The sequence below is a fragment of the Pseudonaja textilis genome, chromosome 1 (genome assembly GCF_049901715.1).
Source record: "Pseudonaja textilis isolate UNSWEBS1 chromosome 1, rPseTex1.2, whole genome shotgun sequence".
Lineage (NCBI taxonomy): Eukaryota > Metazoa > Chordata > Lepidosauria > Squamata > Elapidae > Pseudonaja > Pseudonaja textilis.
The window spans coordinates 169,997,596-170,016,800 of NC_141990.1; the positions used below are offsets into that span (position 1 = coordinate 169,997,596).

At 41.2% G+C, this 19,205-nt stretch overlaps 2 protein-coding genes across 4 annotated transcripts in view; one reads left to right on the top strand and one right to left on the bottom strand.

Annotated features, from left to right (window-relative positions):
* Positions 1-13,710, bottom strand: part of CYP20A1 (cytochrome P450 family 20 subfamily A member 1) — a 50,389-nt gene extending 36,679 nt beyond the window's left edge. For both annotated transcript variants that reach the window (XM_087916421.1, XM_087916372.1), the window contains exons 1-3: positions 13,544-13,710; positions 11,471-11,520; positions 10,603-10,769 (exon numbers count right to left, since the gene is read on the bottom strand). In XM_087916421.1, coding sequence (XP_087772547.1) covers positions 10,603-10,769; positions 11,471-11,520; positions 13,544-13,615 — 289 coding nt within the window. In that variant the 5' untranslated portion in view covers positions 13,616-13,710. The remainder of the gene's footprint in view (positions 1-10,602; positions 10,770-11,470; positions 11,521-13,543) is intronic.
* An 85-nt stretch (positions 13,711-13,795) lies between these two features.
* LOC113433940 (alpha-aspartyl dipeptidase-like) overlaps positions 13,796-19,205 on the top strand; it is a 32,395-nt gene continuing 26,985 nt past the window's right edge. Inside the window, exons 1-4 of one of the 2 annotated variants that reach the window (XM_087916499.1) lie at positions 13,796-14,087; positions 14,718-14,802; positions 14,889-15,029; positions 17,030-17,104. In XM_087916499.1, the coding sequence (XP_087772625.1) occupies positions 13,983-14,087; positions 14,718-14,802; positions 14,889-15,029; positions 17,030-17,104 (406 nt within the window). In that variant the 5' untranslated portion in view covers positions 13,796-13,982. The remainder of the gene's footprint in view (positions 14,088-14,717; positions 14,803-14,888; positions 15,030-17,029; positions 17,105-19,205) is intronic. The other variant, XM_087916562.1, reaches the window with a different exon arrangement.

The following is a 19,205-nucleotide window of genomic DNA, read 5'->3' on the forward strand; positions in this document are numbered from 1 at the left end:
AAACCATCTTTTACCTAAGATGGACCAGCAGCAGCAGCTTCAACAACAGCTGCAAGATGAAAATCAAACTCTACAACAGCAAGTGGCTCAATTAACAGCCCAAATTGCTTTGCTGCAGGCTCATGCAGCTCCTCCTCCCCCTCCTCGTTGGAAATGCCCGGTGGCTATGCCAGATAAGTTTTCTGGGCAGCCTGAGATGTTCCAGGCTTTCATGGGACAGTGCCAGTTATTTATGGCTATGAGGCCAGAGGATTTCCCAGATGACCGGGCACAGGTGGGGTTTGTGATAAGCCTCCTTTCTGGCTCGGCCTCCAGATGGGCCACACCTTTGTTGCTCAAGAACAGCCCGTTATTAACTAATTACCAGGGTTTTTGGCAACACATGTGCCACATGTATGAAGACCCCATACGAGTGCAGATGGCAGCCAGGCGTCTTAAGGACCTTCGCCAAGAGGGCGCCCCCTGCAAGAGTTTATTTCTGAATTTCGGCTTTTGTGCCTGGACTGCAACTGGAATGACGCAGCATTAATGGATGCCTTCCAGGATGGCCTGTCAGATGAGCTGCAGGATGAGTTAGTTTGAGTGGAACCGCCCCCGACCCTTGACGCTCTGGTCATGCAATGCTTGTGCATCGATGCATGTCTCCAATGGCGAAAGAACTGTCGTGCTGTCCAGGAGCAGCCATCTGTACCACAGCGCCCTGTGCTAACAGCACCCCAGGTCACCCAATGTGTCGTGGCAATGGCTGAGAAGCCAATGGAGTTAGGAGCGGTCAGACCTCGCCTGACGGCCCAGTAGCGAACGCAGAGACACCAAGGGGGGTTGTGCTTGTATTGTGGGGGGTCAGGACATTTCACTAATTTTTGTCCTCTAAAACGAGGTGGGTCGCTCAAGCCTGTGCCTGAATCTCGGCGTGATCAGTTGGGAAACAGGGCAGGCCCGACCTAGGGGAAACCCTAGGCCGGGCACATATCAAACACCTGCCTGTATTAGCCGAGGTTGACTCTGGACCCCCTCAGCATCTGATTTTGGACACTCGGGTTTTCTTGGCTAACCAGTTGGAAGGGATTCCAGCAAATGCGCTGGTAAACTCAGGGGCCACAACTAACTTTATGGACCAGGCCTTTGCGGCCCATTTTGATGTCCCCTTGGTTCCGGTGGAACCTCCGATGAGGGTCGAGACTATTGATGGGCGGGAACTTATTGCAGGACCCATTAAATTCACCACCCAGCCTTTGCGCCTAGTCATTGGAGAACATGAGGAGGCGATCTGCCTTTATGTCACCGCGGACCTCCATTTCCCATTAGTCCTCGGCATGGCTTGGCTTAGGATTCATGATCCTCAGGTGGCATGGTCGTGGAACGCCATTTCTTTTCCTTTTTTTTTTTAAACAAGTTTTATTGATTTTACAAACAAACAAACACAAAACATCATTAAACATTAAAAACATAAAACCTCTTTCCATTGTAGATCTTTACAAGGCAGGTAACATATTGCTTTATATCACGTACTTATAATTTATCCCATTTCCATATAAACACGTAAATTCCCTTTACCAAATTCCACATTGTTTCTCTTTAATCATTATTCAATCATATTTCCTTTCTGATTTATCTGCTATTCAGTCATCAAATTTATATTTTCCTCTGGCTTGTTTATAATTATTCTCATCTAGTCTTCCTCCAAGATTTTATTATTTAATTCTTAATTAAACACACACACATAAGACATAGACATAAAAACATAAAACTTTCTTCTAGAAAGTAACTTGGCCCCAGATTACCTCTTTTTGTATGGACTTCAATTGAATTCATGCTCTTCTTATATACCATTACCCATCTTATTTACCATTCTATATCTATTATATAACTCCTCTCCACTTTTGCCTCATCTTAATTCTGTTTTATATATTTAATCTTGCTTTAAAGAAAAATATTTTTATATCTTTTGTCTCATTTCCAATTTAAGAAAGAATAGTTTCCCCTGGAATCACTAATCGGAGTATGATGCCTTTCTACCATTCCCCTAAATTAAAATTTAAAATAACACCTAAATCCCAATCAGATTCTGCTTAGTACATTCTACTATTTCAAAAACCAATACTACAATAATAAATCCATAACAATCAACACATTAATCCATTAAACTCTATATTCAAACTAATATTTTAAACATTCCCTTAGGTATTTTATTAAAACTTATTATCATTCATTATTAAACCTTTTAAAGTTATGTCTTGATATTTTAGTCTTTTATTAGATCTTAAAAAGTTCTAATTATCTACTTATAATACAAATACCACTATTACAATACTCATGTGTACTTTGCAGAATCCCCCCCTTTTTTTAAAAAAAAAAATCCCATATATTACCCATTATCCCTAAAAAAAATTTCCTTTTCTCCTACTTGTCTTATATCTTTGTAACTTTTTTTCCCCTTTTCCCTTTCCTTCTTAGCCCGCCTAAACTTTTTACCCCCTCCTCTCCAAACCTCTGCCTTCTTGATTTCCCCTTTCTGTTGCATTCCTCTTTCCTTTTGCTTTCTAGCATTCTGTTGTTTTTGCATCTTCCTTTTCTCTTTCATAAACATTTTTTTATTTCTTAAGTCCTTCCTTTTTGCTCCTCTCTTTCTCCTTTCTTTCTTAGTCACACCGTTTAGTTCATTAAAAATGGCTTCTTCTTCCTCGGCTTCTTCCAGCTGTTCTTTAATTTGCTGACACATGAGAAGCGCCATATCTAGAAAACAAAGGGCTTCTCCCATAACATCTTTGCCTTCTTTCTTTATTTTTAAATATTGTTTTTTTAATTCATCAAGAGATAGAGCCATTTTGAACTGTTTCTTCTTCTCTTTCTGTATCCTCTTCCTATTGTTAAGCCAATCAATTATTTCCAAACTTAAAACAGTTCCCAAAAGTCCCAAAGTCCCACAGTCATCAAACAGTCCAGGCAGAGTACAAGCTTCTTCTTTTTACAGTTTCTCTTCTAGGAGTGAAGTCAAATTAGGGAAAGAAGAAACGTCCAATCTGTGCTTTAAATCTTTCTTAGAATTAATTTCTATTCTCTTTATCTTCAAGGCATCTCCTCTAGCAAAATCTTAGAGTAAAGATTTGTTTTCCCAAGCCTCTCCTTCCCACTTATAACAAAGGAGTTTAGGTTTTACCTTCTACCAAAAGGCTAGTTTCCCTTGTCCATTTGTTAATTCCATAAGGGAGGGAGAGTGACTTCCCTTTTCGTCACTTTTCTTCGCAGCTGAAAACATCAATCGGGAACATTATAGCTTCCAAGTCATTACTTTCCCAGGTGTTAAATATGTCCTTAAGGTCCCAGTTCGACCAAGAAAAACTTTCTTTAAAAAAAAACTCCTTCTTCCTCCTGCGCATTCTTTATCCAGTTGCCGGCTTCTTTATGGTGGCCATAAAAGACCACCGCTGCACCGTCTTGAGAGAAGGGGGTTATTGCCGGCTGGGGGGTTTGCGACGCCCCTCACCCCCGTCCAGATCCCCTTTCTTCAGCTGCCCCAACAGGGCAGCCTTAGCCTCCAAATCCGTCAGGATCGGAGGCACCAAGGTGGCTAGCACAGCAGGGATCGCAGAGAGGCGAATCCCTGCTGTCACCGAAGCCGACAAACCGGAAGTGTCTGAACGCCATTTTTTTTCCGAGTCTGCAGTGCATGGACCACTTCCGCCACACCGGACCGATTACCCCCGCATCAGCCCTATGATTGCCCAGTGGACCTTCTGCCCAATGTACCACTACCAAAGGGACGTTTGTATTCCATGTCCAAGCCCAAGCTGGCCGCACTATGGGACTTTTTGGACAAAAACTTGGCCCAAGGGTTCATCCGGCCTTCGTCGTCCCCTATCTCAGCCCCAGTCCTCTTTGTCAAGAAGAAGACAGGAGACTTATGCTTGTGCTGTGATTACCACCGGCTAAGCGCCATCACGGTATGGAATAGCTATCCCTTGCCGCTCATTCCGGAGTTGTTGGAGAGGTACCCACGGGGCCACTTCAAGCCCTTATTATGACTCAGTGTCACGACAACCCTGCAGCTGGCCATTTTGGGTTTTTTAAGACTCTCCATCGTGTAACACGGACTTTTTGGTGGCCTCGAGTACGGCATGATGTCCACGCCTATGTCATGTCCTGTGTACCATGCAGGCAAGCGAAAACTGCAATGGGTGCGCCTCCTGGTCTCCTCCAACCTCTGCTGACTCCAGAAAGACCATGGGGAGCGATTTCCATGGACTTCTTAACTCATTTACCGCCATCCTCTGGATTTACAACTGTGCTGGTGGTGGTCGACATGTTGACAAAAATGGCCCACTTCATTCCGTGTCATAAATTGCCAACGTTTGTTCTTACAATTGCCCGTTTATTCTTGCAGCATGTTTTTCGTCTCCATGGTCTGCCAAACAGGGTAGTTTCTGACTGTGGTGTACAATTTACAGCCCAATTTTGGAAAAGCCTGATGACTGCATTACAGGTGCAGGTGTGCTTGTCGTCGACACACCATCCAGAGACTGATGGAGGGACAAAGAAGGTCATTGGCATTCTTGAGCAATACTTGCATTGTTTTGTAAACCAACGGCAGAACAACTGGGCTGATTATCTCCCTCTGGCGGAGTTTGCATTCAACAACTCCCAGCACACCTCCACCCAAATGACACCATTTTATGCTAATGTGGGGTACCATCCGCGGTTCTTCCCTTTGACATTATTAGATTCCCCTGTTACCGAGACCTGGGAATTCCTTTCGGAACTTCACTCAGTTCAGCAGTTAGTTCGGCAGCAATTGATACAGGCCAAGGAAGATTACAAGCGGTTTGCAGATTGCTCTCGACGGGCAACGCCTCTGCTGGCTGTAGGAGACCGTGTGTGGTTATCCACAAAACATCTTCAGGTCGACCGCCCGATAAAGAAGCTGGACCATCAGTTCATCGGCCTATTTCCCATCAAGGTGGTCATCAACCCCGTAGCCTATCAACTGACTCTACCGCGCTCCATGTGAATTCATCCAGTCTTCCACCATTACCTTTTGGTCCCTGATGCCCCTTCGTGTTATCTCCGATGTCCCACAGCTGTTGATCCACCACCTGTGCCCGGGGAAGATGGCGCAGTAGAAGGCAAGGTGGCCAGCATTAGGGATTCCCGCTGGCTGAAAGGGCGGTTCCAGTATTTGATCGAGAGCCAGGGAGATGAGCAGGAGGCCCTCTCCTGGGTGGATGCTTCCACAATCCATGCCCCAGACTTATACGGATGTTCCCTGACCATTTCCCCTTGTGACCACATCCTGACCGTCAGACTCGGGGGAAGGGCCCTGCGGTGGGGGATAGTGTTGTGGCCCCGATTCCCGAGCCTATGCTGTCAGAGGAAGAAGACCTGGAAGATGAGGAGGAGGAACTGGGAATGCCTTCCTCCCCAGGACCTTCCTCTCTGGCAATGCCTTCCTCCCTGATAATGCCTCAGGTTTCATCAGACAACCGAGAGGAACAGCCTGAGATTAATCAGGAGGAAGGCATATCGGAGCAGCCCTTGACAGGGAGTAAAGAGGAAGAGTGTTGGCTTGATCCTAAGCAGCATCGTAGGGAGAAACATGAGCAGCAACATAGGAGGCATGGGAGGGTCAGCGAGTGAGCTGAGTCATTGAGCCACACCCCACAGGGGATAAAAGTGGGTGTGTTTTCGGCTGGAACCTTGAACGAGACAAAGTTTAACCTTACTTCAGATTTTCTTTGTTAATGATTTTTGTGGACTGCCTTGTAATTTTCTGTGAGTAGTTTTTTATTTGTTATCAGTTCGGACTTGGCAGGCAGAGGGTGTTGGAATGCCAAGGGTATCATCAGTTTCAAAGAATTAACTCTGTGAAGTCCGAGCCAGCTTGCCTGCCTGTGTTGTGTGAGTTTGTATTCTTTCATCTTTTGGGAAAGAAGAAAAGTGAGACAGAACAAAGATGTATTATTATTGGATGGATTTAGGATGATAATATGAATTGTTATATTATAAATCAATTTAAAATTTTGAATATTTTGCATAATATGAAGGAATAATAGTTTAGTCAAATAAATGATTAACAATGATAATAATGTGTACATATGTATTTGATTGATAATATGAGAATCTACAAACAATTGTAAGCGAGGACTAGAGAGAAGATGCAGAAAAAAATTGTAACCAACTGACACACTGTATGTACGTAATTAGAAGATGGTTTTATGTTTTATATTTTGTTTGTGTATGTTTGTCCAAAAATAAAAAATTCTTTAAAAAAAAGAGGATCTAGTGTCAAGGTTAGCAAAAAATGGTAAAGCAACATATAGATTTAAATTTTAAAACCAAAATATTTTTGTTGGTACCCACATAAAGGGAATACAATACATATTTAAATTTTACTTTGTTAACAACAGCTAGAATTATGTTTGCACAACAGTAGAAAAAAGAAGAGATCCCTATAGATGAAAATGAAATTAAAAAATTACAATGTGGATAGACATAAGAGGTAGAAATTAGGCGGAAAATGATCACTGCTATGTATGAATTAAATACAGAGGGTTGATAATTATAAACATGTATATATAATTAAAAGAATTAGAAATAAGCCATTACAAAGAAATTTAAAGTTTTTTGTTACACTACCGTTGATACTTATTTTTCCTTTGTTTTTTCCTAAATGCTATGTGCCCTGCCTGACAATACTTATTCATAAAAACTAAAGATACTAAAAAAATAAATACATAAACTCATAAACAAAATCTATACTAAAAATATTATTAAAACTTATTTTAATAGTTTTAATAATATTTTAGTATAGATTTTGTTTTTATTAATCATACAAACAGTAGAGATACTGAAAACATGAATACATACATAAATGCATTTTTTTGTTACACTATTGTTATTGTTACATATTGATACTTATGTTTCTCCTTTGTTTTTTCCTAATAGCAAAAAGCAAAGGAGAAACAAAGAGAAGTATCAACATGTAACAATAATAGTAAAATAATTGTTATTTATGTATTTATTTTTTTAGTATCTGTTTTGTTTTTATGATTAATAAAAACCAAAACAGATACTAAAAAAATAAATACATAAAGAAATTTTCAAAAGCAACTTACCAAAAATTAAGCAGGCAACTTGGCTAACCAGCTACGCCGGGGTCCTCCTCGGTCTTCTTGGAGCTTCCTGCAGTGAGGATGGCTGGGCAGCTAGCCCGGGAATCGGCACTCGACTGGGGCTAGAGGTGGCGGCGGCAGGAGAAGGTAGATGACTGGCAGGGCTTGCTACCTTTGCGTCCTCACTCACCAATTGGTAGTGGAAGGCCAGGCAGCAACAACAGTGTGGTGGGTCATGAGCTCGAGAAGATGGCGGCCGGCCAAAGATGGCGGCTGCTGGCTGGGCAAGGCAGGTAGCAAGGGTGACTGGGTGGCCCGGGAGTTGGCACTTGACCGGGGCTGGCAGCGGCGGCGGCAGGAGGAGGTAGACAACCAATCGGTGGTGGAAGGCAAGGCAGCAACAATTAAAGGCCACAGGCAGCAACAATGAAAGGCCACAGGCAGCAGAAGATGGAGGCAGGCTGGGCAAGGCAGGTCTAGGAGGCAGGCTGGACATCGCAGGCAGGCAGGCAGGCCTGGGGAAGCAGTCCGGACAAGGCAGTCTGGGTGAGCGAGGGCAGCTAGAGGTGGTGGCAACCGCGGCTTGCCCTCACTCACCCAGATCAAGCAGGATGGCAGAAGGCAGGTAGTGATGGCTGGCTGGTGCTACTGCTGCTGCTGGGAGCAATGGCAGCGGGCGGGAAAATGTGGGAAGCATAGCACATATGCGCTATAAGTAGTGACTGGGTGGAGCGGGGTGGGCAGGGGAGAATGCTGTCAGCTATTGTCGCACATGCGCAATAATGACTGACTGGGCCGGGAATGGAGGAGCGGGCGGAGAGGAGCGGGGCCAGCCAGGGGCCCATTTTACCAGTTTTCCGAACTACCGGGGGCCGTAACAACAGGTTCTATAGAACCGGACCAGACCGGTAGAATCCCACCCCTGCAGTACAGGTAGTCCTCAACGGTTCATTTAGTGACTATTCAAAGTTATAATGGCTCTGAAAAAGTTGACTTATTATTTTTGATACTTATGACCATTGCGGCATCCCCAATTACATTTGGATGCTTGACAACTGGTTGCAGTGTTCTGGGTCATCTGATCCCCTTTTGTGACCTTCTGACCAGCAAAGTCAATGGGAAAGCCAAATTCACTTAAGGCACTGTCCTGGGCACTCACGCGTAACTATGGTTTAATGAGTTTATTAATATTCCCCAGCAATTCCCTTCACCAAAAAAGCCAGAACTGTCCCAATTAAGTCCAGTCACAAGCAGACTAGTCCACAGAACAATGGCGAAAGAGTCCGCAAGGCACTTGAAAGTTTCTCAATCAAAATAAATCCATCAGGCAAACTTAAATCCACAACACAAGATTGCTCATGAGGCAAGAAAAGTCCAGAGTTTCCAAGGCACGATCTGTCAAGGTACAGTGTCAATCCAAAGTGAGGCAGGAATCACAACAACCAGAAAATAACTTAAGAAACTAACAGTTGTTCCCAGCATTGCCTCCATCTGTCTGATGTGCACAAAGAAGGGCAAAGCTTTCTCCTCACAAGTAATCTGGTTGACCTTCTCTGTTCCTGCCTTTTCTCTGCCCTATGTTCTTGGATCAGGGGCAGAAGGCATTTCCTCCTCCTCCTCCTCACTGACCAGCTGCAGCTGCATGTTTTCCCCACCTGGAACCTCAGCCAAATCCCTCACAGATGGCTGCTCAGAGCCACCAATCATCTCAGCTCCTGATGTGACAGGAACCAGTTCATCCTTCCCCAGCTAACATCTAGAGAGGTATCTGGGGAAGCACCCAGGGGGAATCATCACACTTAATTTAACAACTACAGTGATTCATTGAACAAATGTGGTAAGAAAATAAAAATAGGGCAAAATGCAACAAATTTCTCATTTAGCAACATAAATTTGGGGCTCAATTGTGGTCATAATTCAAGGTCTACGTGCATTATCATAGTTCTGTGACCAAAATTCAGGTGCTTAGCAGCTGGCATGTATTTATGACAGCTGTACTGTCCCCAGGGTCATGTCATCATCATTTGTAACCTTCCCAGCTGGTTTCCAACAAGCAAAGTCAATGGAGGAAGCCAGGTTCACTTAAGGACTGCATGATTCACTTAACTGCAGTGATTGGCTAACTACTAGCAAAAAAATGATAAAAAGAGGCAAAACTCACTAAACAGCTGTCTTCTTAGCAACAGAAAAATTTGGACTCAATTGTGGTCCTACGTTTAGGGACTGCCTATAATGAATAATAGGATTTTTTCATAATAATGTGATAAAATTTAGGATTAGGCTATATGCTATAGACCCGTATTATGCCTATTACATTTTCAAATCTGTTCAAATGACATATTCAGAAGAACAGCAACATTATTCAGGTTTTATTTACCTGAACTTGGGTGTCAAACTGGCTGCCCATGGGCTGGATGTGTCAAGCGCAGACCACACCCATCCCAGCTCCGTGAAAGGGAACAACATCTCAAAACGTCACAGGATGGCACAGTGAGTTTGACACAGTGAGTTTGACACCCATGACCTGGACAATTCTCTAAAGTAGAGCTCCCAACCTTTCTGGGTTGGTGATCTGGAATGGGGGAGGGGAGAAAGAAGAGATGATTTTGTGGGAGGGACAAGCAGATGTATGTATGCATGTACAAACACCTGTGATGTTTGTGGCAATGCTTGCATGAATGGGGCTGTGAGCGCTGAGGCTTCCATGAATGGGGCTGTGAGTACAAGTAGACCTGCGAATGCCTTCAGTAACATAAGTGCAAGTAGAGCCACAAATGCCCGCGAGAGCGCCAGTGGGGCCATGTGCAGAGGCGTGCGTACCTGCCAGCCACTCATGCAGCCTGTGGCTTGGTAGTGGACTGTGGCCCACAGGTTGAGGACCCCTGCTCTAAAGTGATTCTTGACATCAGGTGTCAGTACTATTTATGGCACTTTCATTGACTGAACTGGATTAATGTCCCACAATAATTAGTAAGAGGAATTTTTTTAAAGTTATTAACTGAAAAGCAGTGCAGAAACCAGTATTCCACTGCCTATTTGAACTTTGCTGTAGTTCAACAAAAAGTATTTTAAAAAAACATGTATTAACGTACAAACTTAGCACTATCATACTGTGCAATAGCTTGTTAACATTGCTTTAGATGCTGAAGTACTGACACTTTGAAATTGAAGTATTTAGATGCATTTAATTACTTCTATCATCTAGAGAAGATGGAAATGCTGCTTAGCCAATTCAAGTTTGCTGGAACTAGGTTACCCGCTTTCTAAATTGATCTATTTATTTGAACAGTTCTTTTCATATTCCTCAGCTTCACAAATAATTTTCCACCTTACAACTCTTCTTCTGGCTGAATTCATCTGTCTAAATATCACTCAGCTGAGGATAACATTCAGCAAAATTCATGAAATTCATAAAAACTCATGTTCTCCCAAAATAATATATTTTATATCATCCAATGATTCAGATTATTGTAGACATGAGAAAAGTACTTACTTGTCCTGTTAGGGTTAATGTGCTGTTTCAGGAGGTCAATGGACCCCAGACTGATCACAAGACGTTGTCCAAACCAGAAAGAGACAATTGGGCCATATTTCTCATGGAGGTTGACCAGAAACTCATGCAAGCTGCCACTAGTTATGATGTCGGGAAGATTCCCATCTCTGGAATGAAAGAAGGATGAGATTAGGGCAAATTCACTGGAATCTTCAAAGAAGAAATGAAGAATTTAACATAGAATCACAACATTAAGCTGAGCCATAGTTTGTACAACTATTTCATTAATTCAATCACAGTAAACTAGGCATAAACAAATCAGCCACAAACCAAAGTTTGTTAGACCAAAACTGCTGGATTTAAAGCATAGTTTAAAACCAATTCTACTTGAACCCTAGATCCAACTAATTATGTCACCCAGACTAGAGAGAAGAATTCATTTCCAATTAAGCATTACTACCTTTAAACGACATGTTTAAAGAATATTTTTTTACCCTATTGAACCAGCCTGCCCCAAATAGTCTTAGAAACTTTGCAGAGCTTTAGGCTACAGCTTCATTGTTTGAAAGATGGGAATAAAAGTAAGAGGAAAAAACCTAAAATCAGCTAGGAAAAGGATGGAGTAGGCAAGGGAACTGTCTTCAAAGAAAAAGGGAGAGCAATTATTGAGATGAGAAGGAAAAAAACAGATAGACAATAATATACATAGGAAACAGGAGTTTCCAATGTTAAGTATATCCTTCCCTATATAAAGTGTGGTAGTTCTAAACATTGTCTTAAAATTTGCAACATGCCCAACAAACAACCTAAAAAGATTAAGGGCTCTTCTGTGAAGAAAAGGGAAATTAAATAGAAAGGAGTAACTTACTTTTCATCAGTTGGCGTGATCCCTGGGATTCCCAAAGCTTGTCGGGAAGACTAAAAAGGAAGGTAATTGGAAAGATTAAGATGTTAATATCAAGTCAACAGAAAACAAAATATATTATTTAGCCAACTGTTACTAAATCTAGATGCTTAGGATTTTACCAAACATAGGACTACAAGTCATCATTTTAATTTCTATGCGACTAAACCTGTACATGATTAGTTTATTTTAATCCTAAATACATATATTTGCATTCAAACACAGCTATTCAGAACTATTAATTTATAAATTGCTTGTGTTGCTGATCCATTATGGAGTTCAAAGGAACGTATTTTAGACAGTTTCCCATTCAAAACTAGATTACAAATGCAGTCTAACAAAACAAATCTTGGATAGCTGAGGTTTAATTCCTCTACACTTTTAGATATTAATCTATATAACTTACTATCTAACACTATTTGTCCTTCCTCATCCTATTTCTTTTTGTGCTGAATCTTCCAGACTGTAAAGTTTACATTTTTATTCATATTATATGCTCTCTAAGAGCAGTTCTTTTAGAAAGCCAAGCCTGGAAAATTTTAAATTAAGTAATTGCATTAGAACCTTGATACTGTGCTGTTTTCCAGGATTTGAATAGGTCAGGGAGCCCTTGAAAAAACCCCTTCTCCAATGTTTCAGCGAAAAACATTTCCCATCCTTGCTAGGGACTGGACTTCCCACCTCTGGGCATGCCAACTATTTTCTTCTCTACTTCTCTTTCTGACCCAAAGCCTCCCTCACCACAGAAAGCTTCCTTCCTTCCTTGGGGCAGATCACAGGCCCATGTTAGCCCATCTTCTTTCCACTGGCTACTAACTGCTGAGCTGTCTACCCTCTAAGGTAGAAAAGGGGCCTTCATATCCCTTTTAAGGGGTGCCTTTGAGTGGGCAATGGTCACAATTTGAGATTATTGGGATGTTGGCTCTCATCCTAAATTGAAATTGTGGATACATCTGGATATTAGAATACATGAAACAAAAGAAAACTGAAGAAAATAACTGAATCCTACTGGAGGATGACCCACCTACACCAATTTGGCTCTTTGGATTAGTGTTCGCATAAATGAAACAAGAACACTCCTTGGAAGGAATTGAGCTGGACTCTTGATGATTTAATGGAAATGTTCTGACAACAATATGGAAGTAGTTAGCTGTTACTTTCTTCCAGAATGCCACATTTGCTTCCCAGTTTTATCTTCACTATTCCTAGTGGTCTCTCATCCAAATATTACCCTATCCTGTCCATTTCTTCAGATGGCTAAATGCTGCCACTTGCTGTCCACATTGAACAGACTGAACTCCTTTTCTCCTATTTGCTTTTTCCTCCACAGTTGGAGTGAGCAGTAAAGTGACTGACTAAATCTGACCAAGGGCTTCTCCACTTTATCTGATTAAGTTTCCATTTTGTTTGCCTGCATCCCTTGCAGTTTTTTTCGGATTTTCATGAGTAGAAGATGGGTGTTGTTGGGAAAACTTTGGGGATCCTCTTCCAATGCTTTCAGAAGTATATTAAAATATGGGGAGGGGGGGACAGAATGGGACACGCTTTCCCAGGGAAGGTCTCACTGGAAGCAAGGTGGATGGTCTCTGGAAAACCCAGAGGGCAGGGTGGGGGAGGAATTAGAAAATGGTTTCTGTCTCCTCTTCGGTCGTCAAACTGCAAGGAACAAAGGAGGAGCTTTATTAAACTGCTTCCGTAAAATCATGAATATAACTATAATAACAGAGTTGGAAGGGACATTGGAAATCTTCTAGTCCAACCCCCTACTTAGGCAGGAAACCCTATACCAATTCAGAGTTCTTTGTCACAAGAAACTCAACGGAACTGCTACTTCCACACAGTCCCGGGCACGAATTGGATGTTGCAAAGGGAATGTCCTGGCTCACTTGTCTGCGAGTCAGCCCCGAGTTCTTACTTCCAAGTAAAGTTGCCTAGGATTGCATTGCAACGAGTGCGTGGCGGTGAAACTTCCCTCTGGTTTGCTTTACAGACATTCCCCACCTCACCCCACCCCAGGCTCACACCCCGCTTATTTACCGGGTAGAGGTAAAGCACGGCTCCCACCAGGATCAACAGGAAGGTGACGGCGAAAATGACAAAGTCCAGCATGATAGCTTGTCCCCGGCCAACCGCCTTTCTTCCTTCCGTCTCTCCTTCCGAAAGAAAACCCGTCCACGCCGGTCTCCACACCACAGCTCCAACGCAGAGCGGAGGGGTAAGAAAGAGGCGGAGATCCGAGGAGGGAGGCGAAAGCAATCGAGCGTTTAGCGGCGCGAGCTAAGTTCCGCCGGGCTACGGGCCCAGTTCTGCGGCTAGCTCTAATCTGTATCCGCTCTTCTCCTAGGCAGCCTCTCCCCCTTCCGCCGGTTGCCAGGCAGACACACCTCTCCAAACGGAGCCCGCTGCTCACCTCTTCTCTTCCAGCGCGAGGTGGCTTTTCCACGGCTTCCTGGAAAAGACACGCGTTTTTAACAAGATGGGAAATCGCCGGCGGCTGTTGCTGATTTCCAACTCCACTCTCTACGGAGGAGGCTATCTAGACCACTGCCAGGAACAAACAGATCAAGACCTTCCTGGGGGCGTAAGTTTATATGAGAGGCAGCGCCCGGTGAGAAGAGGCGCTGCATCCCGAGGTTGACGATCCTAGGATCGCTTTGCCTCCCCAAACTGTTCCTTGGCTTCTCCTTTTAACTTGCTGGTTGTACATACTGCCTTCTTTTCAAAGTGAACGAAAAATTGTAAAACTAATTCGATGCTACTCCCCAACAGGAAACAAGTTACTTGTTACAAAAATGAAGCCAATAAAAGAGAAGCCCTGTAATCAGAAAACTATTTAACATTGAATAATACTATTTATATAAGATTGGTGTGTAAATTATAAATAACAAACAGCTTGGTCACATCAAAGAATTTCTCAAGAACTGATTATGGAAAAAGAACGTTTCCGCAAATTCTTATGGGGGAATAGATAAATCGATTGCTTTTTCAGGGTCTATTTATTTAAAAATAATCTGTGTTCAGCCTGCCTTAATAGGCATTCCATCAGTGAATAAACTGGCCACTTTGCTAGGTTCTTGCTTTAAAATGCTAAGTAAACATCAGAATGATGGAGAGAAGCACTCTCATATTGCTTTAGTTTTTAGGGTGAAATGAGATACTGCCCAATCCCAAACTTTTGCTTGTTTGTCATAAAATTGTTTCTCCTAGGCAGGTGAGGAAAGTTTTGTTTGTCCCCTATGTTCTTCATGACCAAATTGCATATGCTACACTGGCAAGGGAGAAGCTGGAAAGTTTAGGTAAGTCAGATCTGTCCTTCATTCACATAGAGCAGGGGTCTGCAACCTTAAACACTCAAAGAGCCATTTGGACCTGTTTCCCACAGAAAAGAAAACACCTGGAGCCAATAATTTAACAACCAGTGTGACTGGGTGGGCATGGCCAACTCAACATCACTCACTCCGACCCATTCACTTCCTGCTCTGGAATATGGAGGGAGTCTCCATCCTTGACCATCCTAGATCAGGTGAGGAGTGGCGGGGAGGGGTGGGGGCCAGCCAGTGGTGGGATAAGCTGACAGGGAGCCACAGCAGAGGGCTGAAAGAGCTGCATGTGGCTCCAGAGCCGCAGGTTGCCGACTCCTGACATAAAAGATGGGTGGGTGACCTTTTTGCTCCAAGGCACTAAATTGGAAGGCATCCAATATTTTTATGTTTATCTGTTATTATAACATAATCATAAAATACTGGTAATATACAATATGACTTTCTTTTCATCTTCCTCTCTGGCAACAAGCATCGGTTTTACCTATGCCCAGAGATACGCTTAGTCTTTTTCTTTTCCATCTTGACATCATGGGATGGGGAATTATAAGCCTCCTCCATCGTTGTATGTGCTCAAGTGTTTCTGACAATAAAGGAGAAATCTTTGCTTTTCTCTTTCTGCCAGAGCAAAATTAGATGGTGGTCCTCTAAGCCTGTGACTATGGTTTCCATAGGAAAGAAGTAGCTTAGGTTGATTCTTAACACACATTTAAATGCACCAGGAAAATGGGAAAGAGAATAATTTTCAGGGAAAAAAGCTGCCTATCTTCCTCTCTGTTGGCAAAGATGGAGGGGATTTGAGCTGACTTGGGCAATCTCTGCAGACTGTATAGTGCTCACAGTATTGTAGGGGGCTGTTCCTGGACTGAAGAAATTACACAGAATTTCTGAATGATCGTTAAGCACATGTGAAGACACTCAAAAAGATTATTCTACATCAATACAATTATATTTCAACTATAAGAACTGCTATGGCATTTGAAAAAAACATTTTGCTACAAGTTTCTACAGAAGTATACAGTTTAAGTAGCCCTTAAGCCATATAGCATGGCTTGCAAAACACCTAATAATTCTATAAAGTTTGTAAACCCATACAGAAGTTAAAACAAAAATGCTTAGGTGCTGGCAAGCCATGGCCAATCAGCTAGATTCTTCTCAGTAGATAAGGCTGTAGCACCCAAGTGCAAACTTTATCTGCTTGTGTATGTTTTACTTAACTGATACAGGCTTAGTGAAAAACACATGTGGAGGAGCTGCAGACAGTCAGCTGCTCCTGAAAACATTGAAGGCAGAGGTGTCAAACTCGTGTTGTCACAGCATTGTTATGTGACGTATCACAACTTTTCCCTCTTCACTAAACCAGGTGTGGCCAGTACACAATGCATCCGGTTCATGGGCCGGGAGTTTGACACCCCTGATTGACACTCTTCCCCTGAAATCAGGCACTCTTGCTATTCCAAACAAGGGTTTCCTTCTCACAATCACCAGAATTGTCCTTGATGAGGCCTTTTCTTTTTTCCAAAATTCTTGCACTGCTTTCAGTATATAATGGATGTAAAAAGTCTACACATTCCTGTTAAAATGCCAGGTTTTTGAGATGTAAAAATCACTTAATTGAATTGTACATCTGACATGTTAAAGGTGGAAAAATTCTGAAGTTATTTATCTTGATCTGATTTTTTCACATCTTAAAAATCTGGTATTTTGACAGGAATGTGTAGACTTTTTATATCCACTATAACTTAGCCAGCATAGCATCCTCAATATTACCCAGGGCTTGATCTAATTATTTAGTTGATGGTGGAGGCTAATGGGGCTAACAAGGAAGTTCTAGATCACAGGTGTCAAACTCCTTCACGTGATGTTTTGTGACATTTTCCCCATTCACGGAGCTGGGGTGGGCATGGTCTGCACATGACGTATCTGGCCCATGGGCTGCCAGTTTGACACCATTGTTCTAGATGGTCATAAGAACAATATTCCAGGCTATTTAGCATCCTTTCTTCAGCTTCCTGTTTTCTGCACAGATATTAAACTTGCTTCAAAGACTACTATTTCCTGATTTACCTTTTGATCATGAATTCATTATAGTACTTTAGTACTTAGCTAGAACTGTGTCTCTGAGCTAAGAACGCCTTGCTTTCAAATTCTGTTACAGTGCACATTGTTGCTTACTGATTTATATAGCTTCTTGTCTTCTTAGGCTATGGATTAGACAGTATCCATGAATCAAGCGATCCCAGAGAAGCTGTAACAAAAGCTGAGGCAATATTTATTGGTAAATATTAACCTTTTAAAAGAATTTGCACTGATTGTCTTATTGATAAGCCTATACTAAGGTACAAAAAGGCGAAGGTAGTAGGGTAGTAAGGAGATTTCTTAACTCTACTACTGCTTTTTAAGTGTTATGGCAGAAACATAGATTTTTCAGAATGCTTCAGGAGTCCTTAATATTGTTTTTTAGTTCATGCAAGACAGCTGTGATTTAACAACTAAAAGTTGTATTTAGGTTATAGCCTTACATTTGGGCAAGTGTGTTACATTGAGCAAGACTATGGTCTTTTTAGCATAGATAAGTCTACATGGGGGGGATTTATTTTGGCTACAGACCACTTAATTCTGAACATATATTAATGATCACATGCTAGAGGTGGGCAGAGTCAATTCACATATGATCCTTTTTTCACACTGATAACATTCACATTCTGGACTCTCCATGTAGCAAAAATATTTCTATTCCAGAAACGATCAGGAATAACATTACAGACCCTTCAGTTAAGATTTTTTTCTTTTTTTAAAAAACAAATTTTATTAATTTTAAAGACAAACAAAACATTGAAAACATAAAACCTCTTTCCATTATAAATCTTTACAAGGCAGGTAAAACATTACTTTATATCGCATACTTCTAATTTACCCCATTTCCATATAGACACATAAATTCCCTTTAACAAATTTCACATTATTTCTCTTTACTCTTATTCAATCACATTTCTTTTCTATATTTATCTACTATTAAATCATCATATTTATATTTCCCTCTGACTTGTTTACAATTATTCTCATCTGACATTCCTCCGAGATTTTATTAATTCTCAATCAAACATACACACACAAAACACAAAAACATAAAACTTCCTTTTAGAAAGTAGCTTGGCCCCAGATTACCTCTTTTTGTTTGGACTTCAATTAAATTCATGCTCTTCTTATATACCGTTACCTATCTTGTTTACCATTCTATATCTTCTATATAACTCCTTCCCGCTTTTCACTCTTCTTAATTCTATTTTATATATTTCATCTTGCTTTAAATCAATATATTTATATCTTTTGTCCATTCTTTTCCATTTAAACATTTATCTCATTCTCAATATAAGAAAAGATAATTTCTCCTGAAATCACTAATCAGAGTATGATGCCTTTCTATCATTCCCCTAAATTGACATTTAAAATAGCACCTAAATCCCAATCTGATTCTGCTTAGTACATTCTACTATTTCAAAAACAAATACTACAATAATAAATCTATAATAACATCGACACGTTAGCCCATTAAACTCTATAATTAAAAATATTTTAAACATTTCCTTTAATATTTTATTAAAATTTAAAGTCATTCATTATTAAACATTTTAACATTATACTTTAATATTTTAATCTTTTATTGAATCTTATAAAATTCCAATTTTCTATTTTTAATACAAATACTACAATACTATCATGTGTACTTTGCAGAATCCCTTTTTTTTTAAATCATACATTACCCTTTGTCCCTAAAATTTTTTTTCTTTTTCCCATCTTGTTTTATACCTTTGTGACTTTTTTCCCCCTTTTCCCTTTCTTTCTTGACCCACCTAGCCTTTTTACTCACTTCTCTCCTAACCTCCGCCTTTTTGGCTTCCCCTCTCTGTTGTATTCTTCTTTCCTTTTGCTTTCTAACATTATATTGATTTTGCATCTTATTTTTCTCTTTCATAGATATTTTTTTAAGTCTTAAGTCCTTCCTTTTCCCTCCTCTCTTTCTCCTTTCTTTCTTGATCAAACTTTTTAGTTCATTAAAAATGGCTTCTTCTTCCTCCGCTTCTTCCAGCTGTTGTTGAATTTGCTGACAAATAGCAAGCGCCATTTCTAAAAAGCAAAAGGCTTCTCCCATAGCGTCCTTGCCTTCTTTCCTTATTTTTACGTATTGTTTTCTTAGTTCATCAAGAGATAGAGCCATTATAAACTTTTTCTTCTTCTTTTTCTTTATCCTCTTCTTGTTATTAAGCCAACCAAAATATTTCCAAACTTAAAACAATTCCCCAAAGTCCCAAAGTCATCAAACAGTCCAAGCAAAGCACAAAATTCTTCCCTTTGCAGTTCCTCTTCCTGGGGTAATA